This window comes from Xenopus tropicalis, chromosome 2 (assembly GCF_000004195.4).
Source record: "Xenopus tropicalis strain Nigerian chromosome 2, UCB_Xtro_10.0, whole genome shotgun sequence".
In the NCBI taxonomy this organism is placed as follows: Eukaryota; Metazoa; Chordata; class Amphibia; order Anura; family Pipidae; genus Xenopus; species Xenopus tropicalis.
The window spans coordinates 40947361-40958852 of record NC_030678.2 but is presented as its reverse complement, the minus strand read 5'-3'; the positions used below and the strand labels follow the sequence as shown (position 1 = coordinate 40958852).

General features: G+C 40.6%; 1 protein-coding gene across 1 annotated transcript in view; it reads left to right on the top strand.

The window, feature by feature from the left end:
* The first annotated feature begins 277 nt into the window (after positions 1-277).
* Positions 278-11492, top strand: part of pdk3 (pyruvate dehydrogenase kinase 3) — a 35573-nt gene continuing 24358 nt past the window's right edge. Inside the window, exon 1 of the mRNA NM_001113682.1 lies at positions 278-659. Within this exon, the coding sequence (NP_001107154.1) occupies positions 554-659 (106 nt within the window). The 5' untranslated portion in view covers positions 278-553. The remainder of the gene's footprint in view (positions 660-11492) is intronic.

The window sequence follows — 11492 nt, the reverse complement described above, 5'->3', positions numbered from 1 at the left end:
ACATTACCTCACCTCTCCAGCAGGACACTATTCCCAAACAAACCCCCCCCAGACCCCATTCCTCCTACAGATTTCCCACACCGCCCTTATGGGGCGCCCTTTGCAGTTGCTGCCCTCAGGCTGGTATTGCACACACGCCCCTCCCCTTTGCTGCAAGCTAACTTGATCCTCCGCTGCTGGAATGCAAACGTGGACGTGCAGGTCTCGGCAGCGCGATTAGCCCGGGGGGCGGGGCTTGTGCGGAGCTGTTGCAGGGGGAGGGCTCAGTGGAGCCCAGGCTGTTTCCTTCCTATGTGTGCTGGACTTTTAATGATCAATCGCTAGCATCTGCATTGTTTATGCTTCTCTTTTGTGCCCCCCGGCAGCCATCTGCCAGTGTGTGACACCAGCCTACCCCTGCAAGCCAACCCTTCCATTATCTATGTTGGAATGGACTGATAGATTTGTCAGTCAGTTGTAATATGTAGGCTCTGTGGCAGCGGGGATCTGATGGTGCGACTCATTCTGGGTGCTGCTTATCTCCCATCACTGGACCATCATCATTTTTCTCACCATGAGGCTGTGCAGGTTCCTGCTGAAGAACACAGTCCCCAGTCAGATCGAGTACTACTCCAAATTCTCCCCCTCTCCGCTCTCCATCAAACAGTTCCTGGATTTTGGTGAGTGACGAATGCGACTTTGTCGCAAGTACGTAACGTAGTTATCATCTGATGTCACTGGATGTGTTTCCTGTGACTGGAGGTTGTGATGTGGGAATGCCAAGTCCAACTTGCTGCCCTCCTGCTGCTGCTGTTGTGGTTACCAGTTCATGTGGTGCTGCTGGGAATAGTTGAGCAGCTAGAGTTGGAGGGCTGCTGCTTGTACACTGACACACAGACTGCCTTTAGGCTTATTATTATGTACAAACTGCAAAAGTACTGTCTGGTAAGGATGGGAGTTGTAGTTTCATTTCATTTACCCAGTAGCAATGTTTTCCTCCATCTCTAATGTAACTATTTTCCTTTCTGAGCATTACTAGGTCCTTCCCTGATGCTGCATGAGAAAGCAAAACTGTGCAGGACAATCTGGCAACCAGAGTTCTCTATGTCAGAATAACCCATGGCAGTGTGTTCCATTTATAGAGAAATTAAGTGAATTAATTAAAATATTCTATTTTAGTTTGCCTTTATATTCGGTTGCTGGAGTCTGGGATGCCTGGCAACCTGGTAGTGACTGGGGATTTTATTTACATTACTTAGATTTATTTTCAAACCACTGATTACTAGGGTAAGCAGAACCCTAGCAACCAGATAACCATTTGAATTCCAAACTGGAAAATTGCAAACCAGAACATCAATATAAACAATACAAAAAATAAGACCAATTACAGATATGTCTCTGAATAGTACAATCAGGAAAACTGGAGCGTGGTAGATCTGAAGAGTTTAAGGTAAAGCTAATGTAAATACAGGTCTTATAACCCATAGCAACCAGACGTGTTTCCTTATAAACAACCCTCCCACAAATGCTTCTTGCTTTTTGTTTGCTGTGCATTACTATAACTAGTGCCAAAAACTAGAGTCAGATGCTTAGTGCAGATGATGTACTTTGCTTGTTATGAAGTTCAAGGTGAATTAAAGGGGATGCAAACCTTAAAAATAAAATTTTGCCAAACAAAAAAAAAAACTTGAAGCAACTTTCCAATATGCATTGTTTCAGTAGTCAGAACTTATGAAAGTGAATAGAAAGAAGTACACATTTTGTTACAAATAGTTTAAAACCACTGAAAATTCGTAATGAATTTACAGTGGAAAGTTTCTTAGAATAAAGTTTTCTGTCTTTCGTTGGCATATTAATTTTGGCTTTACATACCCTTGAAACTGAATAGACACAGCACTTGCCAGTAATCCTGTTAGTGTGTGTGTGTGTGTAAGAGACGCTTCAGTGGTTGCTAAGTCGCCTGTGTGACCCCAAACTGGACAGGTGACAAATGGTATTTCATGCCCCTCTGGGTCTGAGGGGTCATTACTTGACTTGAAAGGGCCCTTTGTGTTTCCATGTGATGCTTTTAAAAAATGACATACATGAGATACTGTGGAACAAATGGGTTCATTTAAAAAATAGGTTTGCTTGGTGCAAAAATTTCAGTTAAATTCAGAAAGTTGACCTTGTTGTAGCTGTGGAAGGTGCTTAATGGATGCTAAATGGCATATTTTGGAATATAGCAATTACTGGGGAATTTCACAGTATAAGCAGGCTTGATGTACCTGTGTAATAAATGTTCAGTAAAGTGAATTCAGATCAGTGTAGCATGGCCCGGCCCCAAATCTGTGGGTCAGACAGGTTCAGACTGGGGTTGTGGGCCAAACCCTGGGCTTGATGCAATCCGATTTTACCATCTTTCTTCCATCACTTTTTTATATACTCCCTCCTGCCCATCTCAGCCCCTCTCCTGTGGTGTCATAGAGGGAAAGCTTGGACCCAGGTACATAAGCAAAACCTGCCCCCAAAAAGTCTGGCGAGGATAGCTCAAAAGTGAGCGGTGTTACTCACCTGTGCGTTTCCCCTTCTAGTTGATGTGGTGTCGGCATACCCCCTCAGGCTGCCAGTTCCCAATGATGGTATATTATTCCCATTAACTAGTGGGGGAGCAGCTGCAGGGCAGATACAGTTTGACTGCAGTATTTTGCAGCTTCTAGTGTCCACTAATCCAGTGCTGTGCCAACTGTGCCCACTGGTCAGTGCTCTGCAGCCCAATAATAACCAATACATGCCAGCTCCTTCTGTTAATGCCCTGTTTGGGAATAGTAGGTACTTTCTACTCTCTCAGGCAATCTTTGCACAAACCAGCTGTCTGCCCAGTCAGCAAATGCCAGTGAATCTCTTACTAACTGGCCAACTTTTTGGGGCAAATTGTGACTGAAACTCAAAGTAGGATGACTAGCCCAACAAGTCATGCCATGAAATAGTTTCCTCAGCTGCATGTTCCAGATAGCATATTTCCTACACCGTGGGCCAGTGGGGCACATATAGTGCCAATTGGAGTGTAAATGTTTATAAACTACCAGTTTCTGAGAGGGCCTTAACCCAGACATCTAAAGACCTCTTATGTGTCACCAGGGGGCTATTCCTAAATGTTGTCCTGCCTTCTATTCAATGAACACAGGCAGGGAATTCTTGCTGGGGTTTACAGACTTGTCGTATTTGCCTTCTCTTCCTATCCATTATCTTTCCTCATTATTAATACTGACGTCAAGAGATTTTTACTGTCCGGGTCAGTAAAATACTGGCCAGGTAGCGATCCTTCCTACAGCTGAAGGGCATAAGCTTGAAACTTGTTAAGGTAATATACCAGTTTAAGGAGCATTCCTGAAATGTTAGTGGAAAAAAATGTCCATGATGTTTAATTAATTATCTGCATCTAGACACATAATCACTGTGTTTTAATTAAGTGCTAGTGGGATTAAGGATTCCATAATTTTTCACTAGTAGCGTATAAAACCCATTACAAATACAAACATATCAAAGGGGTAGTTTACTTTTTTTATTTAATCTTTTGCTTTGCAGCTCACCAGTTTAAAATCTGCATAGCAGGCTGGTTGCTAAGGTTTAATTTCCTTAGCAACCTGGCAATGAATTTGGTTGCCAAGGTCTGTAATGCCAGCTACTAGATAACATTTTGAACTGCAAGATGGAAAGAGGCAAAATAGAAAGGCACACAATTAAAAAAAAAAAGAGACATGAACAATAGGTTGCCCCACTGTCCTTCAAAAGCAAAGGGCCTTTAATATGTACCCCCAAAGGATGGCTCTGGCTTACAGCCTGTACAAAGGATAGTCCTTCAAGGGAATATGTTGTCATAGACAAACATTACCATAAACTATTACTTTTATTGGATAGCCCAATATAACTTGACAAGACTCATGAATATGGTTCCCATCATTTTTCTGTTCAAAAATAATATAGAAAAAGAAAGATATTTGTTTTTTCATTAAATGTAGCAAACAGACTCATGAGCATTTTGTTTAATAATGGTAATTAATTAACAAGAGTACAAGCTGTTCTTTACTGGTATACCCTCTAACATTTGAGCTGCCCCATGTAGTATAAATGGCTTGTAATCACATGTGGGATTTTAGAGATCACTTCTTCCACTTATTATTCTTTCCTATAAAGAGAGTCAGAACTAGTAAACAGTAAGTTGGCAGTTTTCTTAATGCATACATTAAAAGGGCAGTATATTGTTATAATAATTTTTTAGAAACAATTTTTAAAAAACCCCTTAGCTTTCCTTTTTTCCACACCCTAGGAGGAAAGTGATAGTTTTTTTTTAACTTTATTTTTTTTACAAATTTGAAAAGTTTCATGAGGTAAATAGCTGTTCTTGCTGTATAGGGTTCATATATAAAGACAACATGAGCCCACCACACAATGCTGATTTGCCCACAGTACGCAGTTCTGGCATCAGTATTTCAGATTTAAGGGGGTGCTTCCCTGGTGTGGTGCTGTTGTCCTGATGGCCTATGGGCTGAATGATTATCTTCAGTGCCAAGCCATTCAGATTATGGATTGCCATGGCTCCTGCTATTTTGTGCTGTAGTGTGAGCTGGACAGACACATCCCAATAGCACAGTAATCAGAGCACACACTGTCGGCTTATGTTGGGTCATGTCCACGATCTGACATTGACCTGATATTCTCTCTTCATGGAAGGTCACCAGCAGAACCCGATACTAGACGTCAGGAGCTACTTTGAGAGCTATGCTGGGCAGATAGTAGTTGGCTCAAAACTTCCAGCTCTCAGAGTTCTGAAAAAAATGCTGGGGAACACATTAATATAAAATATGTATTTGTTGCTATATTAAAGGGGTGGTTCACCTTTTACATTAACTTAATATGTTATAGAATGTCCTATTCATAGCAACTTGCAATTGGTCTTCATAATTTATATTTTGTAGTTTTTTTTTAAATATTTGCCTTCCTCTTTTACATCTTTCATGCTTTCAAAAGGTGTCACTCACCATTTAGCTAAAAAACTATTGCTCTGTAAGCTTACATTTTTATTATTATTGTTACTTTTTATTTCTTATCTTTCTATCCAGGCCCCTTCTATTCATATTCTAGCCTCTCATTCAAACCACTGCCTGGTTGCTAAGGTAAACAAGACCCTATCAACAACAGCTGCTGAAATTCCAAACTAGAGAGCTGATGAACTACAGGTATAGGGCCCTTTATCCAGAATGCTCGGGACCAAGGGTATTCTGGATAAGGAGTCTTTCTGTAATTTGGATCTTCATTCCTTAAGTCTACTAAAAAAAATCAATAAAACATTAATTAAACCCAATAGAATTATTTTGCACCCAGTAGGGATTAATTATATCATAGTTGGCATCAAATACAAACCACTGTTTTATTTTTACAAAGAAAAAGAAAATCAATTTTAAAAATCTGAATTATTTTATTAAAATGGAATCTATGGGAGACAGGCTTTCCATAATTCGGAGTGGTAGGATATTGAATTTCTGGATAAAGGATCCTATACCCATATAAGCTAAATAACAGAAAATTAAAAAAAAAAATGAAAACCAAATGCAAATTGTCTTGAACATCATTGTCTACTTAATACTAAAAGATAAAGGCAAACAACCCCTTCACCTGCACACTCATGTGGCCGCTGTGCTACCAGTCTAGTAGTGCTCAGTGAGCCACTTTGCCAAAGGCAAAAAGTAGGTAAAAATTACATTTTCAGACAATATGGTAGTGGGAAGATAATGAATTTGCACTGGTTCATGTTGCCTGTATATACAAACCTCAAAAAAGCAAGGATACCTTTCAAATTTGTAAAAAACTGATATTGACAAGACATTATAACCTAAAATGAACAATTGCTTTCCTCCTAGGCTATTGAAAAGAATAGCTAAGGAAATACAAATCATTAAAAAATATATACTGTCCATTTATGCTTTAAAAATAGTGCATTCACAAGAAGTTCATTCACAGTAAAGTTGGTTTAAAAACAAAAAATGCAAAGGTTGCAAGGAGATTCAGGAATGCCAAACCAATGTTTGTGTGTTTAGTTTGTGCCTAGGCCACACCTCAACCATACACACATGTTACACTGCTTGCTTCACCCCCATCACCATTCCAGTTCTGCCAAATGCTGCTGGTTTCTGAGGTAATTCTGCTGCATTTTAGGTCATTTGTGTCAGGGGTTAAGCCAGGTGCAACTTACATGGACCGGTGAGACTGGGTAAGGGGCAAATCTGTTTGAGATGACCTGTCTTGGAAACAGCTACTTACCAGGCAGAAACTAATTAAAAACATATTAGCAGCATTATCACTGTGGAATGCAAGTGTTTTGCCACCTCAGGATGCAGTTTTAAGGACCTGCACATTCCTGCCATCACCTTTGTCTTTAATATGTAATTGTGCAGTGAGCATTTAGGGGGAGAGATGATAATGTGAAATATGATGTAAGTCCAAAGTGCAGCTGGTAGAAGGCAGTTGTAGTCAAGCTATCAAGCAGGATGTTCCCTGCTGATGTCACATTTGTGACAACGTCAAAGGGGTCGGTGCAGGTTAAAAAAAGAGGAATTTTAGCAAGCGCCCTTTAGAGTCAAGTCAGTTATGTGTTTGGGAATCCAATCTGCTCATCACTACAGAATTTGTCAGCCAGTTTAAGTGGAAGCCTATAGTGATAAGTCTAAAGCTTTTAAAACACAGTGCCTAGATGTCCACTTAAATATGTCCCCTTTTGTCTGAACAGTCTGTGTGTCTCCTCAGCGCTGTGCTATATATAACATCATAAATTCTGATCCCAGCCAGTCCAGTGATTAGATTCCTTCTGCTTGAGTACTCTACCTTCTTCCAGCTCATTTCCTTCCATAGTTCCACAACCACTTTGCCTTTATGCACAAAGTGAAAATTCCACCGAGATCCTCACAAAACTCTGCTTAGGAATGGCCATGTTAACACAAAACGAGTGGTCCCAAGGGCCCATGGAATATGTATGTTTTAAAATGGTTACTAAATGATTTAGTGACATGCAAAGGACACTATATACATACATGCTTAAGCGATGGAAAGCAATTAGCAATGTTTGCCAACAACCATTTAGAGCCTTAAATATTACCTGTAAATACAGGTAACAGAGCCCTTCCTGTTTCTAGACATTGTCTTGAGATGGGACATACATTAGAGAATCTGAGATTCTGCATTATACAATATGTCCCGCCCCCAAGGAGGGGGGGGTGATTGAATTGAAACACTGAAGAGAACTGAATGGATATATTGTTTGGATGCGTTGGCCCCTAAATGGTTAAACAGGGACTTTGATCTACATCTTTTCTTGTAATCTATATATGTGTATAGTACCCTATCCCTTTAAGTATGGAGTCATATATGAATGTCTGTGGAAATGTTGTAATTAACTTGCCATGTTTGGTTTTTCTGATTTTTGAAGTTATGCTACTTTGGGCCTTAGGGCTGACATATATTCTGTTAATGTTTCAGGAATATTGACGTAGATGGTGCGCCAGCTTCCATGTAGATGGGATTCTTTGTATATGTATCCCATCTCCACAGTGACCCGCTACGTATTTTCCGTCTTCCTTTTATACATGGGGTTACGTACAAATGTGCTTTATACGGTGTGAGACAGCCACAACAATGCGCTTGAGAAAGTGGGTGCAATTTTCCTGAAACATTGTTCAAATGTGGCATACTGGTTGTATAAGTATTCACTTTAATACCGTTATGGACTGTTTTTGTATAGATTTGTAAGGATGTTTCAATAAAAGCTAAATTTATATATATATATATATATATATATATATTATATTATTATTATTATTATTATTATTAATGTCCTTTGTGGCTAACCTAGATGAACCCACATAGTGAGTCAATAGTGAGTCAGATCATTCATTGTTAGGCCAGCAGGTTGGCTCCTGAGCTGGCAGCAGTTGCGCTGCTCTATGATTTTCGGTGCCTTTTTTTTTCCTCCGCAATTGTGGTCTTTATATCCCAAAGCTAGATCTGGGTTGGCTGCTGACACGTGAATGGGCATAAGGTGGTGAAATTACCCTTTTAACCCAGGATTTAGGATGCAAACCAACATTGTATTATCTGGCAATCTGTGCATGCTTATCATGGCTCACCATGACTTGGCCCACCACGGTAACCCAGTAGGCCAATCTGATCCTGTTAGTGCACATTATGGGAACCTTTATACACACAATCTAATGAAGGTGGTTTTATTTTGAGTAAATGGAATAGGAAGGATTAATTAACTCAGACCTATTATTCACAGTGGCTGATCAGCAGTTAATATTTTCTGGTCTAGTGGAATTAGTATAATAAAAGCAAACATGTAATGATTTATTGTGAAGTTTCCGCTGTTTGTGCTCTATCTTATGTTTCCTTCCATGACGTGAAAGTCAGATAAGGTTGAAAGCAATGTTCAGCTAACTGAATGTACTGGAAACGGGAGCTATGTGAATTTTGGGGCTTAACTAATGGAGGTAAATGAATTGTAACGACACCAAGGACCCATGACTGCAACCATCCTAAAAAAATCAAAGCAAAGCAAATAACAGCAGGCAAGTCCAAGGGATCTAGCTGGAAAGAGGGTGAAAAATGAAAAAACTGTTTTTAGAGTCGGGTATTTATGATCAGTACTGTCCCTAGTGTGTGCCCCCTGGCTCCCAGCTAAATATTCTGAAAATGTTGCACTTTAAGGGGTAGACAAAAAATCAAGCCTGCCTGATCAACATCTGCCCAATTTTGGCTGAGATAACGGTTAAGGAGGCCTGTCGGGGGGCCTATACACAGCCAGATAAGCTGCTGAGTCTGTCTTAAGCTGGCCATACACGTGGCGATCTCACGATGTTTCGTACGACCGTCGGTCGCACGAAACATCGTCAGATCCGCCACACACCATTCAGGGCTGAATCGGCAGGTAAGGAGGTAGAAACAATAGGATTTCTACCTCCTTCTGCCGATTCAGCTCTGAAGGGAGAATTTTGGTCAGGCGCCTTCTATGGCGCCCGATCAAAATTTTCTAACTTGGCCGATCGGCGAGCCGACCGATTTCAGCAGCTTCCTGCGATATCGGTCGGCTCGCTGACATGCCATACACGCACCGATTATCGTACGAAACGAGGTTTCGTACGATAATATCGGTGCGTGTATGGCCACCTTTAAGGTCTTGAATTGGCAGCTGAAATCTGCCTGTGTACGACCACTCTTTTTTTCTCCTATTAATATTCCAGTATCTCATTCAAACTGCTGCCTGTTTGCTGGGGTAAATTGGACCCTAGAAACCATATAACTGCTAAACAAATAGCTAAAACCAAAAAAAATAAAAAATTAAGACCAATTGCAAATTACTTTAATATCACTGTTTAAAGGGGAAGGAAAGGCTAAGTCACTTGGGGGTGCTCAAATGTTAAGCACCCCCAAGTGACTTGAATCGCTTACCTCGTACCCCGGGCTGGTGCCCCTATTAGGAGAAAACCGCACCAGCCCGGGGCAACTGGGGCGATGCGCTTCCTCCTTCCGCCTTCCTTTCCCCTAGACTCCGAGTCCGGCGCATGCACAGTAGAGTGAAAAAGCCGACTTCTCTGTTAAAGTTCGGCTTTTCACTCTACTGTGCATGCGTGCACAGCGATACAGGAAGGAGGAAGCGATCGCTGCTACCCCGGGCTCCATACAGGGGCACCAGCCCGGGGTAGAAGGTAAGCGATCTAAGTCCCTTGGGGGTGCCTAACATTTTGGCACCCCCAAGTGACTTAGCCTTTCCTTCTTCTTTAAGTCATGCTAAAAGATAATGTAAAGGTAAACTACTTATTTAATACAGTGCTCCCAGATAACCAAGGTATTTCATTGGGAGGAATTAGCCAAGCAGCACACAATTGTTGTATTATCCCAAAATGTATTCAGCTTACACATAGATGTCCATTTGCTTCTTTGGTGAATTTTTGGCTAGGAAAGAAATGTTATACATACAGCCAAGAGTCTGTTGCAGGGCTGCACTTATTGCATGTAAAGTAAATTGCAATCAGGGTAGCATCACTAGCTGGATTTCCTAGACGTCTCCCTGAATTTACACGTGATCTGATCACCATGGGCGTCCACAGAAATATTTTAAAGGGAGAGGCAAATTCATCAAGCAAAAACAACCTGTATTTTTAAGACTAGGGGGCACATTTACTAAGACACGAATCAGAACCGAATTGGAAAAATTCCGATTTGAAAAGGAACATTTTGCGACTTTTTCGTATTTTTTGCGATTTTTTCGGTGTCTTTACGACTTTTCGGAAATTGTCGCGACTTTTTCGTTACCAATACGATTTGCGCGAAAAAACGCGAGTTTTTCGTAGCCATTCCGAAAGTTGAGCAAAATCTGGTGATTTTTTCGGAGCGTTAAAACTTGCGCGAAAAGTTGCGCCTTTTTCGTAGCGTTAAAACTTAAAAGGTGCGACGTTTCACGCAAGTTTTAACGCTATGAAAAAATCGCAACTTTTTGCGCAAGTTTTAACGCTACGAAAAATCGCCAGATTTTGCGCAACTTTCGGAATGGCTACGAAAAACTTGCGTTTTTTTCGTACAAATCGTATTAGTAACGAAAAAGTCGCGACAATTTCCGAAAAAATCGCAAAGTACCGATCATTACGAAAAAAACGCAATCGGACGTATTCGGCCCATTCGTGGGTTAGTAAATGTGCCCCTAAGAGTCTGTATACAATAACTAGGTGTCAAGTTTGTAGTAAACCAATTAATCGACAACTTATATAATTGTATAACTAGGGGGGCTGTTTAAGTAGAGAGTATAAAACATGAAATTCTGCCGCGCACTGTGAAAATTTTCCGCCACGTGCGCTTAGTTAACACACCCTTAAATACCACGCCCATTTTACCACAACATACCCCAGATGTGTCAATATAATACAATGTGTACTATGGTCTGAAATAAATAGCGTTTTAGCAGAATTCTGCTTTATGGTGCTCTCCTCTATATTTGGATTGTGTCAATATAATAGTTACTACAGAAAATGGAGCATATTAACCACAGAAGAGTCAACATATTCTCTAAATAAAAAAAATAATGGGCATTTTACGCCCAGATGTGGCAGTATAATTACTATGGAAAATAGCATATAGGTCACAGTTAGAAACCTTTTGTGGCTTGCAATATCCAGAGTGTGCTGGTTCAAGCGCGGCTTATTGGTGATACCTTCATATTTTTTTTTTTTTTTTTTACCCCCCCCCATCCGGGTGCAAAAAATAATGCTTCCCTGGCCAACAAAATGAATGCTTGATGCCAATGTTTTTAATAGGGAGGAAATAGAAAGTTATAGGAAGGCTGGTATTTTTCTCCCCCAGGAATGTTTGCAATCCTGGCCTTTACACGTGTTTGTATCCTCATTTGCCCTGTGCTGCTACAGCTACTAAATGCATGTTGCAGAGCTGCACTGATTGCATGTAAAGTTAATTGGATGGATTTTTTTAGA